This window comes from Herpailurus yagouaroundi, unplaced genomic scaffold (genome assembly GCF_014898765.1).
Source record: "Herpailurus yagouaroundi ecotype Mexico unplaced genomic scaffold, PumYag 162, whole genome shotgun sequence".
Taxonomy (NCBI): Eukaryota; Metazoa; Chordata; class Mammalia; order Carnivora; family Felidae; genus Herpailurus; species Herpailurus yagouaroundi.
The window spans coordinates 39311458-39335940 of record NW_024412403.1 but is presented as its reverse complement, the minus strand read 5'-3'; the positions used below and the strand labels follow the sequence as shown (position 1 = coordinate 39335940).

At 33.4% G+C, this 24483-nt stretch overlaps 1 protein-coding gene across 3 annotated transcripts in view; it reads right to left on the bottom strand.

Moving 5' to 3' along the window:
- The window catches only part of CADM2 (cell adhesion molecule 2), a 1087048-nt gene that overhangs the window by 94459 nt on the left and 968106 nt on the right, over positions 1-24483 (bottom strand). For all 3 annotated transcript variants that reach the window (XM_040484219.1, XM_040484221.1, XM_040484220.1), the window contains one exon: positions 13457-13635. In XM_040484219.1, coding sequence (XP_040340153.1) covers positions 13457-13635 — 179 coding nt within the window. The remainder of the gene's footprint in view (positions 1-13456; positions 13636-24483) is intronic.

Genomic DNA, 24483 nt, shown 5'->3' with positions numbered 1-24483 from the left:
TGAATGGTCAGGAGGGTTCACTAAGCAAATCCTATTGTGATCAGTAGTAAAAGAGCATGACAAATTTTGGAGTTATCTATTATTATAGCCCCTTAATGGATGACAGAACTTTGAGATAGAGCTTCCTTGTCCCTAAATTTAAATATATGTGCATATATATGTATGTTATGGTACAGAGAGAATATTTTATTCCATATGAGTATAATGGAGTGATTTCTCCAACACTTCCATCTCAAGATTAGTTATTTTAGCTGCCTGACTGTAACTCTTGTCAAAGCAGAAATTAGAAAAGGACTCTGAGCTGCCTTTTCTAAGTCAAAACACTCATCTCTGGTTTTTCACTCCTATAACTGAGTAGCAACATTTTGGCATCATTTAGCGATTGTTTAAGAGATTTGATTTGGTTCATTCACTTTTGGTCTTTTACTTAGACATCCATTGGGAAAATGGAACTACATTTTCATAAGGAAACATGAAATAAGAAACACTAGTACTAATCATTTGTTTCATTTTAGAAGTGTCTAGAATTCTGTACATTTTTAAAACCATTATACTGTTATACAAATTGTTCAATCAAACACAGTACAGGATAGAAAATGCAGGTCATTTTTTCCCCTTTTAAGACATATCCATTTATTTTTTCTCAAGAATAAAAATAAACTAATCTACATGCAGAAGAATTATATATACGCACAAAACATGACAAAAATAACCACATCCTGATTTGACATTAATTTACTCTGTTCAAGCAAGATAATCTGCAGCCATATTAATATTACATGTAATTTGCTGAATACGTGATGTTGATTTTAGGAGATCTTAACATATGCCTTATATGTTAACATCATATGATGAAAGGATGTCTGGGCATGGACACTAAGTAACTATACACTAGAAAAATCGAGAAAATGGTTTGTGACATAATTTATGAATATTAAAATTCATAAATGACAACTATATAATAAGTCAATCAGTTAACTACATCGCATTTCATCTCTGATTTCTACAATACAAAAGATGGGGCCAAATTTTTTATTGCTATTTTCCTTGGAGAAGGTCTTATTTCAATCAAATAATATTAATTTTTCCTGAAAAAAAGTGGTTACCAATAAGAAGTTCAGAATTTACAATTTACAAAAGAAATGAACTGTGTTATATATTTTCTAGAGGTTAAGGCATAAAGAATGAAGAGTGAGTAACTGATAAAATATATAGTGGATAAAAATTGTATTTTGAGAAGTGAACAAAGTAAAAATAATGAGATTTTATTTGTCTAGATAGACATCTACTATAGAAAATTCAGGGATTTGTTTAAAGGAAAAATGTGAGCATTTTTGATAGGAAACTGAGAAAAGTAAAGGTTTCAGGAATGAAAACATTTGCTTAGAGTTTTACCTACACATAAAGTGTGAATTACAATAAATTACACTTCTCATTTCAGTTGTAACATATATGCTGTTTTCATGTAAAAGAAAAATTCAGGAGTATTTCAATAATGTCCACTGAACCCCAAATTCAGTCATCGTCCAATTGCATATTAGTGCAGGCAAAGTCTAAGTAGGCAGCAAAAGTTATTCATGTTCGTGAATGCTGGGTAACAAATAAATGCAGTATAAATAGTGTGGAATACTTCTATAAGGACCTATTCACTTGCAGAAGCACAATTTCAGCTCACACAACAAACTTGTTGAGTCAGGAAACTAAAATCTGTGTCCAGGAACCATGGCTCAACTTTGTTCCTACAAATTCAGCAGTCCATCGTCACCCCTGATCAACCTGCTTGATTCTGTCATGAAGAATTCCAAACTGTCTCCACCATTGTTTTCAGGCACTGTGCTGGAACAACAGGGACTAAAGTTCCTCAGGGCCCTCATGTCTGGCTTCTTTATTTTTCATAGTGCCCAGTTACGGTGAGCAAAAAAGTGGAAGTCTAGCACACAAGGAGACATCTGCTCCCAACACAAGTCTTTTCCCCAAATTCTAGACTCCGCTCTTGCTGGTCTCTTTGCTGCCATGTTCTCAGAGCCACATCCTGTTATATGACACCAACATTACATTTCTTGTCTTTTAAGTTTAGTTTAAATATGACCTCATCTGTAAAGCATTTCCAAATTCTGCAGTTAATATCTTCCTTCAAAACACTTTCAAGGCACTTAGCAGATACTTCTTTCTACACATGCTTGTTACATATTATGTTACTGTCATATATGTGTGAGTGTGTATACATATATATATATACATATATATGTATATACATATATATATATATATATATATATATATATATATATACTAACTATATATATAATTAACTATAGGCTCATAAGGCAACATATCTTTGCTTTTTAAAATATCATTTTTCCTTGGGACAAGTTTACTCTGATTCAACCCCCTAATATTTTCCCATCTCTATCCCTTTCTTGATATACCTAGTAAAATGCTACTCCCAAGTTCCTGCCTGATCTGGACCTGCTCTGTGAAGACTTCCTTGACCAACTGAATATAAACTGATTTCCTTTCTCTCTGAATACCCATCATGCTTTTTGAGTTTATATAGTGCTTCCCTCACTTTCTTATCAAGATCCCCATGACAATAATGCTTGTGTTCATGGCACACCACTATGGGCACAACCAAAGTTATGGGCCTGTCACTAACTCCATGTCCCTCTTTGTCTCCCCCAGTGGAGAATAAAATACATGTGTGATGCTATTTTTCTAATTTACATAATCTATTAATACACTCTATTATTTGAATTCTTATTAATACAGTAAACAGTATGCAGAATATACACAGATAACAGGAGAACAGAATCTATGATACATCTCTGTGCTTCCTTCAGGTACCTGGCTCTATGCTTTGAATTTGACTAGCGCTTTATAAATAATGCTCCTACTGGTGATAATGACAATGATGTCAGTAAATAGGGAGTAGTATCATTTTTAATAACATGAGTCAGTAATTGAGCCTTATTCATGCTTAGTGAGTGCAAAAAAAAATCCTCTCCCTTCCTAATACAATGTGTGAGATAGTTTTTAGAAATTTCTGCTAAGAGTCTTCAAGTCCAAATGACTATTTAAAAAATTAAGATGTAGTACACTGAAGAATTTTATATTCTGCATGCAGTTTTTCAATGTTGTAAAATGTGTTAGAGCTCTAAATCATGTCATCCAATTCAAAAAATAGAAAAGTACCCTTTTTAATCACATCCTAATGAAGGAGTTTAACAAAATGCAACCACATTTTGTTACTGGAGCTTATTAGAGCACAGCAGATCCTGTATAACCTTGTTAAAATGAAATCAGTTCCAACAAGCACTGTATACAATAAATTGAAGAGTGGTGTAGCACCTTTTTTCCAATAACGAGCTTTTCAGGTTAAAGGTATGTTCTGTTCTCTACAAATGCAGTGTACAATAATTTCTAACTTGTCAACGTGTTTTGTTTGGTGGCAGTTTCTCTTTTTAAAAATGGCATTCTGGCCCGTTCAGAATGGATTTTCTAAGCAAAATTAAGTCTAAAGAGTCCCAGAAGCCCAAGCTGCTTGTTTCTCTCTAAGGACTAGTGTTCAATAGGGAGAAAAATTGCTACCATTTAGTCTGGACTCCATATGTCTACTTTCTTTCTGCTTTATGTCACTAACTCCCCAGGGTGGTCCCAGGGTAATCAAGAGTGAGTCCAAGCCAAGGATTATTAATGGAGATACAGAAGAGTTGGAACTCAACATATATTAGAAGTATTAAGGTAAGAAGCATCTTTGTGATAGAAGCTATCCACATTTCCTAACCTTAAAAATAATAAGGCATCCTTAACCTTCTTACTGATAATTGCACTGCCATTGGAAGCAATTGTAAGAGGAAAAATGTACTATATTTGCTTTTTCACCTGTGCAGAGAAGGGCGTTTATCTGTTCCCATTATGTTCAGCTACATGTAGCAGCCTATTTGGATTATAGCATAAGAATGGATAACAGCACCAAGGCTCTTACTTAAATGACAACCACCAGGTTGACAAGGCCTCAACTTGCCAGTACATACTTCCTCCTCAAGAGTTGTATGGTAACCCCATCTGCTTCATAAAAAGGAGCCCTTTTAAAAATTAGATTTGAATGAATCCCTTTTCATCCTTCTGATAGCTTCCACTGGCTTCACATACTAAATGGAATCCTTTTATAATAAAAAAAAAAGCTGTTTTTAAAAAATGAAAAGTACTGCAATTTTCAACTGTAGGCGGTAACCAACAGTTCAATGTAATTACAAGGAAAGTTTATGAATAAAATCAGTCTGTTATTTGAAAAAAAAATATATGCATTTTTTCTTTAAAAATACTTCTTCAAGTTCCGAACTGACAAAAGTAAAGTAAAATCTAAAGTAGGAAAAATCCTTTCAAGTGGATGATCCCACATTATTTAGCTCCACCTATGTCAATACTGTGAGCTCCTTCTTAAAAGTACTTTACCAAAATAAATCAGATGAGTTGGTCAAACACTTTAAGTTCTGTAAGGATGAAAGGTTGTTTTTTGGAGAATAGTTCTGTCATCCATTAAAGAAAAAACTCAAATCAAGTCTGAAAATACACAAGGGAAGTGTGATCTAGTAGAAACACACTGACGGAGAAATCTAGATCCTGACCTGTATCCCTAATATTCAGAGTTCTAACATAAAGAAAGATCTTTCCTAATCTTACAATAGATTATTAAATGAACTGGTTTCCACATGGGATTTAGTTATACAAACTGATAACCTTCTCCAAGTTATTTACATCTAAGACATGCTCTAAATAAGAAAGTGAATATTTTACTGAAGTATTTCTAACTATGGAATTTCATATTCTCCTGAATGCGTCTCTTGGAATATTACAATTAATGAAGGGATCCTAAAAACGTCTCTGAAGTTGCATCATGGTGAAGGATTGGGGTGAAAACACTTCACTTTTGTTCATTTTTACTGAGAAGTCCAGGCATAATAGGGAGTGTTTATTTATTCATTATAGGTTCTGCAGTGCTTGGCCTAGCACTTTGTATGTAGTAGATACTCAAGAAAGATTTCCTGAAACAATAAAATATTAGGTACTATAGCATTGTGATATAGATTTTCAGAAAACACTTTATATTTGGCCAGAAATAAATCTTATCTTTATAAGTGATATTACAGATTTCCAAAGAAAATAAATCCAATTGTTAGTAAGCAATAATCTCATAATTTTGCAAAAAAAAAAAAAAAAAATGAACAGACATGTGAAGTCAATTATATAAATCTTCTAATTTCTAGGATTTCTATTAAAGATATTAATTATTCTATACACAGTTGTTCGTTTCATACACTGCTTAACTGTATAAGGCATCATTTACATATGGATTTCCAAATAAATATATCTCTAGATCTCACTTCTTTTCCTAATAAGAGATGAAACCTAATGGTCTTGATTTGGGTGACCAAAGAATGAATATCAGTTTCCCCATTTTTGTTCAGAAGTCAAGGCAGTATATATGGACACACACACATATGCATGTATGTGAATATGGGCATTTGTGTATGTATATATGTATACATTCATACACATTTTATTAAAGTTTCTTCTGTTGAAAAAGAGAGAGACAAAGATAGAGATATACAGAGACAAAGAAATGTAATCATTGGAGAAGTATTTACTGATTGCTTACTATTTAGAAGGCATTGTTCTAAAAGCTAGAGATACAGAGAAAAATGAGACTCATAAGATCTCTGCTTTCAAGAAAGTCATAATCTACTGGTTGGATATAGAATATATTTATGTAAACATGTATATATATATATATATATATATATATATATATATATATATATATATAAATGCATACATATATGTATACATACACATTTATAGAATCAAATATACAAATACACAACTAAAATACCAAATAATGATAAATGCCCTGCAGAGAATTAAAATTAAGCGATGTGTGATTTGCGCTATTTTAGATTGGAGTGGGACAAAAATATCCTTTTTCGGAAGATTCATTTAATCTGAGATCTGAATGATAAGAAATCACTCTTGGAAATACCCGCGTTCATGACAGAATTCCTTGTACTTCCTGGACAAGCATTCTGGACAGAAACAAACTTCCTTAAAAGAGATTGAGCTCGACGTCTTAGAGGAGTTGAAGGAGATCCAGAGAAACAAGTGATTGTGTAGAGAGTAATGAGATGTCACATATGTAGATAGTAGCATATTGTGTATGGTTTGGTAAGCTAGGTTAATAAGGATTTGGGTTTTACACTAAGTGTGATGAAATGCCTTTGGAAACACTTAGGGGAAATATATGAAGGAATGTGTATTTAGAACATTTATATGTGTGGGAAAGAGATTGTAGACATGGAAGTCAATAGTGTAGGCTAGAGAGAATAATGGAGACAAGTGGACATACTGAACACGTGGTTTGGAAATAGTGTCATCAGAACTTGCTGATGAATTGGAGATTGGCCTCAAGTGGAGTCAAGGATAGTTTTTAGTTTCTGGAACAAGCACATGATGTGTTGTTACAATGTTAGTAAAAATTACACTGTAAGAAGCTACTAAGCAGGTTGCATGAAAAATATGTATCTTCTAGTTAGGTGTGCCATTATTTCTGAAAACAGACGCTTCAATTTTCCTCATTGGGCCATTGAATATTGCTTGAATTCTTAAATGAATTTGCCAATTAGTGCTCATATACTTGAGTGCAAGAGCTTTGTAGATCTTTGAAAAGCTACAAACTCACCTTATTTCCACATAAAAAATCTAGCAAGACTGAGAGTCACGGATTCTATTCTTCTGTTTACCTTACTGCAACTGATAGAAAAGATTATGTATAAATAGTGTAAGAAAAGATATTTACAATGCTAAAATTGTTGGGCGATGGACTCTCCTCCCTTCAGGCAGGAATGAGGGTTTTCCCCATGGACATTTTAGCCAGTGGTCGAGGTAGGTACCATCGAAACATTTACTGCAGAATGGTTGAGTGCTATCTCTGAACGGAAATTTTACTCTGAAGGTAAAACCTCATTTTATACAATTCATGCTCATCTCAAAACAAAGAGATGGAATTAAACCTCAACACGGTGATATGTATGCCTGCACGTATGCAACTTTTAAAATGTTTTATAATGCAAAAGTGCTCCTGTCTCCACTATTTGATCCTACTCCACTTCTCTCTGCAGAGTTCAACAGCATATTTATGCAGAGGTGTGCCTTTCCCACGGGCTCTCTCTACTGTATTCATGTCCAGAACTGATGTTTTATCTCAGCAATTAAAGAAAGCACTGTTTTAAGACTCGTCCAACCAGCTTACTGTCTGCAAACTCTCCACCAGAGATGAGGGCAGCAACCATAGGGCTCTCCCATGAGTGCACTGTTTTTTGCTCCATATGGATGTCTTTTCTCTCCTTTCCTTCCCACACTGTGTATTTTCCCATTGACACATCTAAAGAAAGCTTCTCCAAAGGAAAAATGCTCATTATGACTACACAGAATTAATTTACCAACTGGTAGGTCTGTTTCCATGTGAGGGAACAGATTTTAGCTGAATCCCTTTTTAATGTTTACTAGGTTGTGCATCTGTCTGTAATCCAGACTTCTCTTTCTCCCTGGCCACCTACCCATATGAACTCATTCTCCTAGTTCCACAGTGATCTGTTGCACCTCGCCTAACACCACAACTAAGAGGAAAAAAAAAAAGGCATGTAGTCTCGCAATGCTCTCAATGTTTCCAAATGTTTCATTGCTAGATAAATGTAATGGTAAATGTACATGTTACTGCCAACTTTTTAGCTACATATTTACTAGGAAGCACAGAGGTACACTTTTCATTTTAATGTGATGAAAGTTCTCAAGAGTTTTCAAATCATTGATAATCATGACATGAATATGTGTAACATATATTTCAAGACAAGAAATGTACATATCATAATCATATTTGCTTAGTTCTTATGGTAAGTGAAGTTTAAAAACAAGTTTAAGGTATTAGTTTATGATAGCCCTAATCTGTTTCATAATTATTACCTCACTCACCTATACATGTATTAATTATTTTTCTAAATTTAGGATCAGGTACTAATAACCCTAAAGGAACTGAACTTATGTTCTACACCCTAGCGAAACTTTGAAGGAGGTGATAGATGACTTGGAGGTTTTTGCTGAAGTGAAAGAAAGCCTACCCTCCATGACTCCGTTTGCCTCTCTCCCATGGTAAGCAAATCAAGTGAAAGGGAAAATTTCAGCACTGAGGACTGAAAGTGAGCCTATACTTACGTATAATCTCTGAAAAAGATATATGTCTAAACTATGCAACAAAGCTAGGTGCTTGGCTTAATGCAGGACTATGCAATATTTGTGTGTATAACTCTGTCTCTGAGTATTTCTGACATTTATTATTTATAATAACAACAGAGTGAAATGAAAATGGTAGTTATATTGATTTTTAAAAGCTGAAAAGGCATATTTAATAGCTTGATACCTTTCACTAGACTAAAACACACAGATATTTCTAGAAGTAATATTCTCTCTATTAAAAATCTGAAACACTCTTTTTATGATGGTTCTTATTAACTAACAATAAAATGTGATGGATCCTAGTGTGTGTGTGTGTGTGTGTGTGTGTGTGTATGTGTGTGTGTGTGTTATTTCTGAGGTAAATTATCCTGGAAACATAAAAAAGCAATATCATATTTTTCATCAGTATTTATTTCAACAGATACATGATCAAATACATAAAACAAACGGTAACTGTCAAGTGATATGTTAGAGATATCAAGTCAGTGACTGTCAGTAAACTGATTGACGTTACAGAAATATAAAGAAACTTTTTATTATTTTTTACTTTCTACTATAATTATACTAGTTATGCAGGATTTTACTAGTTTTTATGTGGTTGTAAAACTAAAATTTGCTACAAAGGCAAAATATCTACACATAAAAGTAAAAACATGGCAGGGTCTGTCGTGGGCAATTTCACTCACAACAAGAATAGTAAGTTAAGATAATGAAGAAGTAATGAATTGTTTCAAAAGCTTATCCACACAAGTAGAAAAATAATGAAGTAAAGGAATATTAGAGCAGTAGCAAAATAATTTTAAATCTCATATAAGGGTTCTTATGGTAATAGGAAGAATATGTTTGAAGAGAGATAGGAAATATGCAAACCTTTCTAGAATAGTGCTCAACTATGTTATGACTGTCTGAGACAACAATGAGTTGGGTTCTGAGTGGGGTGGGTTCTCCACTGAAACTCTAATCTGACTCCATGTTACTCTCTCCTACAGTCTAGGCCTGCCATAGTTAGTGCCACTACTGTAGAAGAAGAAATAAAATACTTATTTCTTTTCTACTTCAGTGCTATATTTCTTTCCAAATCTTAGGGAGGGTTTTGAAGGTACAGATGTTACCAAAGAGTTCCAGCATCTGTTCCTCTTCCATTTGTATTTTGAGGGGTGGTTCCAAATTTCTCTAGCATGAGGGTGAAGGGAGGTGAAAGATACTGGGTGATGAGAATGAAGTTAAAGATATGAAGCAAGTGTACTGATTTGTGTTTCTCACTTTCCATATTCATTCTCAAGTTTTCCTGGGTGCTATATGTTTCTGACACTTTCAAAAGAACATATATTCACATCAATTGATGACAAATAAATATAAGGACTTCAGTTGCCTCCATCCACAAAATAAGATTAGCCTAAGGTCATCTGTAATTCTCTGCAGCCATTCCTTGTGTGATAAAATAGCATCTTCCATGTTCTCTCTACTTGAAGGATGTGCATCTGGGAGCTCTTTTCTTGGGGAGAAGATACTGTATCTAAACCCTCTGAACTTGATGCTGCATTAGACAAAGAAGTAATTATAACTTTTCTCCTGCACTCTCTTCAAGATATTCTCTACTGCTTAGTTAGCAAGAATTTACAATTGTCTTGTTCTTAGATAACCTAATTCACGCTCTGGGTACCATACAGGAAGACTGTGGGCACTAAATTGTATGCAACTCTTGGCGAAGTTTTTTACTAGAGCATTAGATCGAGATGTCTTTTGGTATCATAAGGCTACTAGTAACATGATAAGAATAGTTTGATTTATTGCATATCTATGCACCTGGCCCTGTGTTGGGTACTTCCATTAATGATGTACACCATTTGTCTTTTAATAATTCAAAAGTGCTCTGTTACTATTTTTTTTTAGTCCAGATACTTGGACTATACTTTCAAAGACTCTGAACAGCTACATCATTGTAAGTCCATACTCCTCTAGTTCTTTTATTATGATATTATATCTACTTGAAAGCTTAACTTATCTTCCATATTCAATTCTAAACTTCTTGAGTTCTGTTCACCTATAGTGCTTTTGTATTCAGTAGATAAATGTTAAAGATTTATTTGGTGAAAGAATTTTTCTTTTGATCTGAGTTCTCCAAATAGTAAAAACAGCAATGCAACAGCATGTTTAAACACCATTAACATGGAAATAATCAGCCTCCCTAAATAAATAGCATGATACCAATGAAAACATAAGAATGACTTCAATATTTTTATGCAAAAGCAAAAAACAAGGAAAAAAAACCCTATTCTGTTCACATGAATTAATAGAATAACTGAGGCTACCAAATTAGCAGCTAGATTTTTCCATTGCTGAGCCTGTTAAGTGAAAAATGGTACCTTCTTTCCCAATGGAACCTGCACAATACAAATATTTCATAAATACAGTGTTTTATCCTGTAAGTGTTTGTATGCTAAATTTTATTTTGTTAGACCTTCACTGAGGGTGAATTTTAGACTGGCAGTTTCAAATTACCATCTGTAGTTCTAAAGCTAAAATTTGTAAAGGTGTAATTAGGAGAAGGGGAGAAAAGCCCTCCAGTGACCATAACACAAAATGTCAGCGCTGTTAACAACTAAATGTGACAACATTTAAATAATGTACTCCCATTGACACCCAAAGAATAAAATCTAACCATTAGGATGGCATCTAGATAGCAGATGATTTCACAGGAAAGTGTTCAGACCTCCATCAAGTTAAGAATCAATAGAACCTAGGCAACTGTGGTAGAGTCAAAGACACAGTCTCAGCTCATGAAAGGCCCTTCTGTGCTAGAGCTATATTAAATTATCACAGCTAATGTAAAATCAACCTCGGTGTAAAAGATAAAAGGGTAAAGTTCTCACAAATGATCACTTATCACTCCATTCCGAAATGCATACAGCATTCATTATAGATCGAAATGCCACTCAAATTTCTTCATTTAGTAGGGTTTTGAAACAGCCAAACCATTAACAGAAGAGAGTAGCTTTTTATATTTATACAACCAGTGACTAATGAAACATTATACCCTGTGTGCAAAGGGTAAAAAAAAAAAAAAACCCTTTATTTTGTAATGAACCCAATTGGAGCCCTTTTTAAACACAGTGTAATATGGCTTCACTGTTTCATCGAGCCTCTCATTACGCATGTCAATAATCCTAGGTAAACTACTGTTGAACTTCACAGCATTTATCTAGCAGCATGAATAACATTAATCCATGGGGTGCTTTTGATGAATTGTAGTTCAAAAAGCAAAGCCAGAAATGACTTCTTACAAAGTGGTTAGAGAAGTATTTATTAGAAATATGTCAACTGCCAAATACCTAAAGGTAGCTTGGCTACTTAGGAAACATGCTGTTGGCTAGCTTGCAAACACTGGGAAAACATATGCATTTGCTCCACTTGAATTACTTACAAAAAAAAAAAAAAAAAAAAGAATGACATACTTTTCATCTAAGTATGTAATTTTGACTGTCACTTCCCTTCTAATTCTTTATATTTTTTATGTCACATTGCTTTCAACACAATGTGACATGCTATACAACATGCCCCCAGGTTCCCAAAAACTGTTAGTGAGAAGCTCTTAGAAAGTTAGGAGTGAATTGGACTACACTCCCATGACTGCATGATCTAAACATACAGGTCAGCATGAACTGAAAGCTACTCCTGGGTCCTGCTTCAAGGATCTCACTTATCTTCTTGACACACCCAGTGGTTGTGACATTCTCTCTGGCAGTCAGCCTGACAGGGTATGTCTGCAGGGGGTTACCACATTTAATTCCGGTTTATGACTCTAATTTGATTAGGCTGATCTTTCCCCAAAGTTGTAATCTGCACAATTCATAGGATGGTAGAAATCAACCTCTCAGCTCTATCTTTAAATAGTTCATATGTGGACAGTCTATTTACTGCAAGCCTTATTCTGCCTTCAATAACCAAAGTGCTATTAAGAAGTGAGAGACTGCCTACACCAAAGTACTTTGGAAATATTAAATTTGTATATTGATTCAATATATTATTTTTCCCCAGTTTTGGTCTGCATCATAACAAAATAAATCTCTGGGGAAAAAACACAAACTAGATTAATTTTTTTTTTCCCTAAAATACAATCCCTTCACAAAGAATAAGACTTTACCCCCAAAATTCTTTTTTGGAAAGGTAGAGAACTAATTCATGTTTCGTATAATATTTTATAATTAGATTCATGGGAAAATATTAAATAAACTCTCTCCATGATTTTTAAGATATACTGGATTTATTACAACATCATGCTTTATACAACACTCATTTGGAATACTTTAATATTGTGTAAGACACAAAACTAGTCTTCCAAAAGGTTTTCATGAGGAAATATACCTTATATCCTTCCATTATCTAATGCTTCTTTCTCTTAGAAATTCACAATATACCCTGGCATATTTAATAAACTCTGAGAAGTCTTGCAATAAAGAAACTTGACTAATTTTGTCTATAGCATTAGTTATCAACCTCATAAAAGTTCATCTCTATCCAGCAATATGTTAAAGCTATCTCATAGACAATAATTGTGGCTTTTGGAGGTTTGGAAAAACAGAGATTCTCTTAATCTTGGGTATTGATATTTGTTTTTGGCATTTTGTTACGTTTACTCAAATTGTGAGATTAGTTCAGTGAAGAAAAAATATATGTGGGTCTTTCAAATCATTGTTCATAAGAAATTAGTGTAATTACCAGTGCTGCACACCTCTGTCTTTGCTACATTTCAGTAATGGTCTTTCTTTGTGAAACCAGTTATTGTGATAGCAAAGTATATATTTTTATGATAATACAACCAAAATTAACTTAAGGTAAATATAGCTTTCATGATTGTGATTTATAACTAAAAGCATTTATTTGTAAAATTTAAAGAAAACCACTATTATTTACTCATCACCACCAAAACGTATATATTTGTAATAAAGAAAACCTTTTACAAAATTAATTTTTATTTTTAGTGTATGTTGTAATTTTATTTTATTACTTTGACTTGGAACACGTTAATTGTGAATCTTTTATGAAAAGTCCTGAAAGAAAAAGAAAACCTGTTTAAATTTTTGTTTAATATTCTAAAGATTGTGATAAATGTAAAGTCTTTCAGGTCATTCATTTTTTTCTCATATAACGATGTCAAAAAAGTACTCACCGTGTACAATGAGAACATACTCTGCGCTGCTTTGGCCAATGGTGTTTGTGGCTTCACATCGATATGTACCATTATCCGTTTTGTTCAGGAAAAGAATGTTTAGCTCCCTACCACTCACAACCATTCGGTCAGGATCTGGCAATTCTCCACCATCCTTTGTCCACAAAACAGGTTCTGGCCTATTAGATTTAAATATGCATATAGAAAGGAAAAATGAGAAAGGTTTCATACTGCGTGAATTAACTAAATCAAGCAATTTTTAAATATTTAACAATGATTCTGTGCATATCCATATGCTAACTTCTGTAAGGTACCAAACAACCACCATGCTCTCACAGAGAATATCTGGAGATATGGTAGATATAATTTAATTTTATTCTGCTTAGCTAAGCAGACACGTATGAAGGAATTAACTTGTAGAGTCATTTTAGCATCCTGTGGTCCTGACCCTGATGCCAATGGCTCATACCTACTAATTTCTGGAGGACTATCCTGCGGTTACTGGAGAAGCCGTTTCCAGAAGTACAATTATGCTTTTGCACCTGGGGCTACCACTGTGACACAAATTGCCTAAGACCACCTGAAGCTTCTCCCACTTCCGTTCCCTGCCTTCCTCATCCCCCTAAAGGCTTTTTCTGGAAGTTCTGTTTTTTATTCTCCTAGTTTTATTGAGATACAATTGATATCTAACACTGTATTAAAGTGTACAACAGAAGGATTTGATATATGTATATAATGCAAAATAATTACAATAGCTGTACTTAACATCCATCACCTCACATAGTTATATTTTTTCCTGTGATGAGAACTTTAAATAGCTACTCTCGAGCAACATTCAAATAGAAAATACAATATTGTTAATTATAGTTAACATGCTGTACATTATACTCCCAGAACTTATTTATCTTATAACTGGGAGTTTGTACCTTTGACCACCTTTACCCACTACCCTATCCCCCTGTCTCTGGCCACTTTTATTTGACATTGAATCAGTAGTCCTAGCCAGAACAATTAAGTGGAGAAAAAAAATAAAGGCATAGAAATAGGAAAGGAAGAAGTAAAATTGCCTTTATTTGCTGATGACATGATATTAAGAAAACCTCAAAGACTTCACTGATAACTGTTAAAACTAATAAATGAATTTAGTAAAGTTACAGGATACACAATCAATATACAAAATCAATTATATTTCTATATATTAACAATGAACTATCAGAAAGAAGTTAAGAAAACTGTCCTATTTATGATTGCATCAAAAAGAATAAAATATTTAGGAAAAATTTAAGGAAGTAAAAAATCTGTACACTAAAAGCTATAAGACATCGATAAAAGACATTAGAGAGAACACATACATATGGAAAGATAACCCATGTTCATTGATTAGAACAATTAATTTTAATTTTCCACACTACTAAAGTGATCTTCAGATTCAAAGCAGTCCCTATCAAAATTCCAATGGCATTTTTAACAGAAATAAAACAATCCTAAAATGTCTATGGAACCACAAAAAGCCCTGAATAGGCAAGCAATCTTAAAGAAGAAAAATGTTGGAGGCATCACACTTTCTGATTTCAAACTATATTAAAAAGCTATAGTAATTAAAACAGTATGATATTGGCATAAATGCAGACATATAGGTCAATGGAACAAATTAGGGTGTCCAGAAATAAACTCACACATATATGGCCAATGACTTTTTGAAAAAGGCAGCAAGAATATGCAATGAAGAAATGACAGTCTCTTCAATAAAGGGTGCTGGGAAAACTGGACAGCCACATGCAAAGGAATGAAACTGGATCCTGAGTGTCTACCTTACACAATAATCAACTCAAAATGGATCAAAGTTTGAACTTACGTTCTGAAACTAAAACTTCTAGGGAAAATTTTCTTGATATTGGTATTGACAATTATCTTTTGGATGACAACAAGAGCAAAGGCAACAAAAACAAAAATAAACAAATGGGACTATATCAAACTAAAAACTTCTGCATGTGTACCCCTGATGTTTATTGCTGCTTTATCTGCAATAGCCAAATTATGGAAACAGCACAAATGTCCACCAACAGATGAATGGATAAAGGAGATGTGATATATATACACAATAGAATATTACTCAGCCATCGAAAAGGATGAAATCTTGCCATTTGCAAAATGGATGGAGCTAGAGATATTATGTTAAGTAAAGTAAGTCAGAGAAAGACAAATACCATATGACTTAATTCATATGTGGAATTTAAGAAAGAAAAATGAACAAAGGGGAAAAAGAGGGAGGCAAATCAAGAGACAGACTTTTAGCTATAGAGCACAAATTGATGGTTACTGGGGGGATGGGTAAATTAGGTGATGGGGATTAAGGAGCACCAGGTGTTGCATGGAAGTGTTGAATCACTATATTGTACACCTGAAACTAATATAACACTTATGTTTGCTAACTGGAATTTAAATAAAAACTTAAAAAAAATATAAAGAAAATGCTTCTGCACAAAATGGAAACCATTAGTGAAATGGAAAGGCAATCTAAAGGATGGGAGAAAATATTTGCAAATCTTATATCTGCTAAAGGAGTAAGTATCCAAAATACATAAGGAATTTATACAACTCAGTAGCAAAAAAATGGCCTAATTAAAAAAATTGGCAGTGCAATTGAATAAACATTCTTGCAAAGAAGACATACAAATGGCCAATAATTACGTAAAACTATGTTCCACATCGTTAATCATTGGATAAACGCAAATCAAAACCATAATGCAATATCACCTCATACTTGTTAGAATACCTATTATCAAAAAGTCTAGAAATAAGAAAGGTTAGAGAAGATGTAGAGAAAAAAGAACCCTTGCACACTGTTGGTGGGAATATAAATTGGTGCAGCCAGTACGGAAAACAGCATTGAAGTTCCTCAAAATATTAAAAATAGAACTACCAGTTGATCCAGAAATTCCACTTTTGAGTAAATATCCAATGGAAACAAAATCACTATCTCAAAAAGATATCTGCACACTATGTTCATTGCACCATTGTTTACAATAGCCAACACATGGAAATAACCTATGTGTCCATCAACGGGTGAATGAATAAAGAAAATATATTCCAAATATAACGGAATATTATTCAGCCATTAAAAAAAAGGAAATCCTACTTTCTTAAGACAACATGGATGCACCTTGATGGCATTAGGCTAAGTGAAATAGTGAGACAAAATATGATCATACTTATATGTAGAATCTAACAAAAGGTTTTAGGAACTTATAGAAACTGATAGTTCTCTTTTAATTAAATTATTGCAAAGAATTACCATCTCAAAACCTGCTTTTAGGGAAGAAAGAATAAATGAAACATGGACTTCTATCTTCAAATATTTTACATACTTATGTAATTATTAATTATAGGAACAGTTAATAATACCTACCACCATGTATTGATAATGGTAGCTATCCTAGATATGTTATTAATATGTTCTATACTTCTCCCAACAACACTTTGATACAATTTTTTTTAATTTAATGCATGCAAGAATATGCATCAGAGATGTATCCAAACCCTGGTCTGACTCTGTAGTCAATGCTTTGTCTGCTACCTCTTGCTTTCTAACATGATGAATATTTTCCTGGTACTTATATGACAAATATTCTATTTAAACATGATTTTATCACATTATCAGAAATTATTTTGAAACAGCTTTAATTATTTATTTATTTTTGTGAAAACATTTACTCTGTTTTGTTATTATGAATACAATTAAGACATCTATCTTGATAAGTGATGCCTACAACTATAACACCTTTACCAAGACAAAGTTATGTATTTTTCTGACAAAATGCTGTAGAAGTGATAAAAGTTACAAACCAAGTAATAAAAGATACAGGAAATAGTATCAAAACAAATAGATCAGCAATGTGATGAAAGAATCATTCAGTTTAAGCAGTAAAAGCACTTGGGGAGACAACAAAGAGAAAACAAGATGATCAGGGCTGTGCCTGTGAAACTTCTGAAGAGGCATTTTAGGGAAAACAAATAAACCAAAAACTAGTTATCCAAAAATATTGAAAAAATACAATTATTTATGTCATCCAATTATATAGACAACTCACTCTCATAGTATCTTTAATAAAACCCAAACCACTAATATTTCTCAACTTGCTCCATGTATCCCACATCTGCTAGTTGATCTTTGAATTTACTAATTCTTATTTTAAAATTGATAGCCTGGGGGCACCTGAATGGCTCAGTCAGTTAAGGGACCTACTCTTGATTTCAACTCAGGTCATGATCTCACAGTTCATGGGATCAAGCCCCAAGTTGGGCTCTGCATTGACAACCTGGAGCATGCTTGGGATTCTCTCTCTCCCTTTCTCTGCCCTCCCTTGCTCACAAAGGAACTCTCTCTTTCAAAGTAAATAAACTTAAAAAAAAAAAAAAAACGATACCCTGGGTAATATTGTACCTTTTAAGGAGGCAAAACTGGCACAATAAAACTATGACTTACTGCATATAATAGAAATATTAGATGGTATGTCTTTTCTACAAAGCTACATAAGGCCAACATTAAAATAAGTTATATTAAGGATAATTAGAATTTGAAAAGATTCATCCTTAAAATGCTACTCAATGGAAGTATTTTATTAAGAGGCAATACTTCTCTGATGTGTAAGTTAGAATTTTTAAACATACACAGACATAATTATATGTATATATCTATACATTTCCATACAATCAAAATTATACCCCTCAAATCCAACCTGTCATAATTTTTCTCTGCTTCTGCTTGCAAGATTTCAATTCATCTTAAAGCATATGGCCCTGTAATCATATAATTAAATTTAGATATTTATTTTTACATTGTGTACATAGAAATGAAGTCAAAGCTCTAGATCAACACTTAAGTTGTCAGTCTATATTAAAAAATGTTTTCTTAAAAGATAATTTTCTTTTTTAGAAAATAATGAAAAAGCACCTGTATAAATGGTTAAAAGAAGATTTTAGCAGCGTAAGTCACTGCTGACACTGAACATTGCAGGATTCTTGATCCTACTCTGTATAGTAAATCTTCAAGGTGGCAAAAAAAAAAAAAAAGCACCATAAGACGCAATTTTAATGAAATGGAGGTTAGAGTTTATACATCGATTAAACATACCCTACACATATTCCAATTAGTACTTAAAATGTTCAAGCTTCTTAATATCACCATAAAAATATTAAGTGGTTTAGCAAGTCTTGATACAATTTGTGTTTCATCTTAATAAAGAGGGCCCCTAGGCTTTCTCTAATTGGAACCCAGAAATGATTGAGTTTCTTGCTGCAAATGAGTAACAATCTTCCCTGCTGTTCAGGCAACCAAAGGAGATCATTTAAAAAGTGGTTCCAGTCTATAGTTTCTATGTGATAAGGCTGAAAAAGAGTAGGAGCTAGACACCAGGAGTAACAGGACAGTGACACTGCATCAAGCATGAGATAACACTATATAACTCCATAGTGAGAACATTAATATAGTCAATTCAGTTTCCCCTTAAAAAGCCCTGATATTAGAATTTGGAAATCTTCTGTAGGAGATAACATTTGATTTATGATCCTGTCTACCATATCTATAGGGCTGAAGAGATGTTTTTTTTTTTCCCTTCCTTATGCACCTAATGACATTTTGCAGCAGTTTCTTCATACAACGACAGAAAAAAACAATAACAACAACCACCACCACAACAACAAAAGTGAAAGAAGAAACTAAACACGCTTGTGCATTCATTCTCTTACTTTCTAAAGTCTTGGTAGAGTTGTTTTACCTTAACAGATTAAAAAAAATTAACTTAGTGTTTTGTTTTCTAGATATCTAATAATAGATTCTCTGACATCTTGAATACCTCCTTATTTATAAATCAGTGTTAGAAGACTAAGCTAGCAGTCTATTTAAGATCTTGAACTGGATACAAGTTCCACTGATTACTCATTTCCACTGAAAATTTTAATTTGTTTTTTGGAGCATTTATTCTATACAGTTATACCATAGGCATAGTCCTTCTGATTCTTCCAACTGCATATGGGATCATTACTCCCTAGGTATTGATGGCAATGGAATCTTGCTTTGCCTTCTTAGCTCGCATCCTCTTTTAGGCTCAGGCTTGCGAAGAATAAGAATAAGCAATTCAGTTACCGAAAAGCAAGTGTCATAATGCAGATCTCTAAAAAATAATTCTCCAGGTATCCTGATAGAAGTAGACAACAGTAAAAGGTCTTCCAAACTGGGAAATGGATATACCCTCCAGTATCTTCCTTTCCCCAAATGGTTCTATCCCCTTTGAGCTCTGCAGAGTCTTTTCCTTCATAAGCACAGTACATGTTGGGATCTAACACTAAAATAAGTCTTATGAAAACGAAACTTACTTTTCCTAAGCGAAAGAAAAAAAATAAGTCACTGCAATAGTATCCAAGTAAACATCTTGTTCTGGCTCAAAGTTCAAAAGGAAAGAAAGAAACTTACAAATACATGTATCTTACATTTCTTTCATCTAAGACAAATCAAGGAATCATAGTTAATAACTTGGTGCCTCATATACTTATGTACTTATAGTTGTATGGCACATGAAGATGACGATTGCCTTTATTTCAGTTTAAAATTCCCTGGTGGTAGACGATGTGATTGAAAATTTAATACTAGGAAGATTTTTTTTTTTAATTTTTTTTCAACGTTTATTTATTTTTGGGACAGAGAGAGACAGAGCATGAATGGGGAAGGGGCAGAGAGAGAGGGAGACACAGAATCGGAAACAGGCTCCAGGCTCTGAGCCATCAGCCCAGAGCCTGACGCGGGGCTTGAACTCACGGACCGCGAGATCGTGACCTGGCTGAAGTCAGACGCTTAACCGACTGCGCCACCCAGGCGCCCCTAGGAAGATTTTTTTAAGGCCACTACTCCTCTATTTCCTGTGATTTTTTAAACAAAATTTTTAACGTTTATTTATTTTTGAGACAGAGAGAGACAGAGCATGAATGGGGGAGGGTCAGAGAGAGACGGAGACACAGAATCTGAAACAGGCTCCAGGCTCTGAGCTGTCAGCACAGAGCCTGACGCGGGGCTCGAACTCACCGACCGCGAGATCATGACCTGAGCCAAAGTCGGATGCTTAACCAACTGAACCACCCAGGTGCCCCTCCTGTGATATTTTTACTCTAAAGTGAAAGAAGATGCTAGAAGTTACATAAATGTCTTGATCCCTTTTCCTGCTTTAAGCACAAACGTTTAAATCAAGAAATTATACTGAAGTGACTACATATAAAACTATGTTTTTGCTATCAGATTTTTAGAAAAATGGAGGGAGAGAAAGAAAAATGGAGGGAGAGAATTTAAATTCAACTTTACAAGTGACTTTAAAATTTGGGTCAAGTTGTAAAACCTAAATTTATGGGCCTCTGGGAAGAAGGATTCTCAGGGAATCTAGCCCGGGCACACCTTCATTGAGTTCATGGAGGTTGCATCCACAAACCACAGCCCAAACATTGCCAACCAAGTGAAGTAGAAGAAAAAAAAAGAGAAGAGGAAAAAAATTAGTAGCTGGTATTGTTTACTCCTTTTCCTAAAATTTAATATATAAATACAAAGCAAGTTCAAGGAGTAGCTTTTCTTAGAGCTGTGAGGCCAATTCAAAATATAATTTTGTAATGGGTCTCTATTGGAAGCAAAAGATGTAGCTGCCACACAGGAAAAAAATGAAAGGGATTACTTTTTGAGCGATTTATTACATTAACTGCTTCAAGTTTAAAGATATACAAAAGATTATTTTGTTATTGAGGATCAAATGTGAGATTTCTGCAAATGATTTGTAAATAACACTCTACATATATATAAAGTCATATTCTTAATTATTGTAAAATGTTGATCTAGGACCTTGGAGAATTCATCAAGCTACAATTTTTCATCAGATTTGATTGTTGGGAAACTTATTTGTGGTGAAATTTGCTTTCTTTTCATTCCTAATATGGATTTCATACTTTTTATGGAAGCAATTCTTAAAATATCAAGGAGTTTTTATATTATCCAAGTTAACTTTGAATATTCTACTTATCACAGCTGAGGTTCATTTCAAAATGTAATCAATGAAATATTTATGTGTCTGTCTTTATAGACACAGTTTTGTTCAAAGGAAAACAAAACTTCAGAAACATTTAGTCTTCAATGAGTCTTGATGAGTTTAATTACCAGAAAATGTTCTACTCTTATAATCTTAAAACAGATAAGAGATCAATGAAGATTTTTGTTGTTGTTTAAGTATGCCTATATATTCTTGACTAGGTACTTCATAAGTTTATACAATTAATATCTAACAACTATCAGCAAACAAATATGTTTAAGTTTTTGAACCAGAAATTATGAGGGATATGAGAAAAATAAACATCTCTCTGTGATATTACATTTTAGTAGTTTATATCAGATATATGTCATCAATCATCATCAACCATAAAACTTGCAGGGCATGGTAAGTGATATAAATGAGTTATAAAACATAAAGATTCATCATACCTTTATTAGGGACATTACAACAGGCTTTACAAAAGATAAAACTCTTGATAAATGTCTTTTAAAAAAAAAACTTTTTTCACATTTATTTATTTTTGAGAGACAGAAAGAGACAGAGTGCCAGCAGGGAAGGGGCACAGAGAGAAGGAGACACAGAATCTAAAGCAGGATCCAGGCTCTGGGCAAGCTGTCAGTACAGAGCCTGATGTGGGGCTCAAACCCACAAACCGTGAGATCATGACCTGAGCTGAAGTTAGACACTTAACCAACTGAGCCACCCAGGTGCCCCTTGATTAGTGTCTTTAATTGTGGTAGGATTTTGAATAATAGAAATGAATGATGCCAATTCAAGAGAAGTCAGAACCCAAGATAAGATGTTTGCCCTCCAGAGGCCATATTGTTAAAAATATGGATTTAAATATGACAAGTGCTAAGAGAAGAGAATAGGGTTAATAATAAGGAATATTGTCATTTGCTAAGATAGCAGATTATAAAGGTGCAAAATTAAAATAACTTAATAGGATAACTGAATTGGGAGTAATAAAATCAAAAGCCAAAATTAAATTGATATGAAAAAACAGGACCAAATATGCTTATAAGGAATTTAGTCCAAGACAAAGTTTATAAGACAAAAGCTGAAAATGAAAAAAAAAAGTGTTATTTTAGTGTTAGACCAAAAGACTATTGCTGTCATTAATATGGGAAAGAGAATGAAATGTGGTAGGGAACATTCTGGTCATAAAAAGAACAATGTAGGAAAGCAAAGAAATAGAAAGATTTGGGGTATAGACGTGCTGGAGGAGGGAACCAAAAAAAAAACCTATATTTTTTAGCTCATAACTCAAGCCTGGCTTTGGATGCAAGGCTAAAATATCTGTGCTTTATGAAAAATAAAAGTACTATGCTAAGGCTTTTAAGAAGTGAGTATTCCTGATCAGAGTTTCCTTTAAGTATAGCAATGTGAAATATCTGAAAAACGAAGTTCAATAAAGAGACCATATACAGAGTCCTTAAGAGTGAAAACCATGTCCTACATAAAGTGGTAAGGAAAGCAGAAGATAATAGAATAGCTCTTGGGAAAGTAAACACAACTTTCTGGAATGAGAAAATGTACGGTGTTAATGAAGAGAGAGGAGCTACTCTCTTTATGGTGCCCAGTCTATGTAACAGGAGAAATCTCAGTCTAAATAAGAAAAAAATAACAATGTAAAATCAACATGCCGCCAAACAACCAGCCAAATAAACAAATAGACAAACAAAAAATAAATCATGATAAAAACAAATTGAGATATAGCTGACAGGGAAAGTTGATGATTTCACTTTGGGATATGCTGAGTTCAAGTGCTAGAAGAAAATCAAGAAATACATTTTTATTCAGCAATAAGGAAATGAGAAATTAGAAATCAGGGCTGAGGGCAGAACTGGATTTATTTTAGAGAGATATTGGAGCCAAGCTCAAGCAGGAAAACCAAAGGATAGATTACTGAATATTGTGGAATATTTTCACTTACAGGATGAAGAAAGAAAGAGAATGAAGTCCAAGAGGTCTGAGAGAAGTCAAAAGAGAATAATGTCATATAAACAAGAAAGAATCTCCTCAAAAATTCACTGACTTAAACATTTACGTTTATAAGCCATCAATACCTTGATCCCTCAGTTTCCTCATCCCCTCATATTTGATAATTATTTTATTAGCCTAACCTCAGTCATGGTCACACACTAAACTTAGTCATCTTTATTACTTCATTACTATGAGGCTCAAAAATCTCAAGTATTTAAATCATAACCTCCCATCTTCTCAGCTCACTGAGCATCACATCAAATCTTCCAATCCTAGCTAATGAATCCACTATTTACCTTTAATCCTCAATTCCTCTCTACCACCTACTTCTCTCTTTAACCAGTCTTCGATGCTATCAAGATTTCTGTTTTCTTTTTTCCCATCCATTTTGCTTATTTGGTTAATTCCCAGCCATGATGAAACAAATGTTTCTGTTTCTCTTTGTCTTTATCAGAACATCAAAACAAGGTGAAGAAAAAATGAGGAGAGGGTAAATAGTTTATTTTTTTAAATACCATTCTTGAAGTCATCATGCAAGAATAAGCATGAAAAGCAATGAGAAAAACAATTTTATATTATTAAAAAAACAAATTTAAAGTCAAAGTAAATATTATCTCTGTATCTTTGAGTATTTGATGCATTTACAAAGTTTGTTTGCTTTTCTGATCTGTGAAAATATGGCTCATGTATCATTATGAATATTATTTAGAATATGTGATTAGATCTATACATTTTTTGCCTTCTAAAACTTTTTAATATAATATTTAAAATATGTATTTTTACAAAATTTATATTTTGATACAGCTAATATCATAATTTAAGTTGGCTCTGCCCTCATATTTCAAATATTTAGGGCTGAAATAGTACAGTAAGTGAATAAAAAAAGGAGAGGCTTGAAGAAATTAAAAAGATGAAAGAAATTTTAAACAATTTCTTTTTAAAATATATAATTTTCCATTG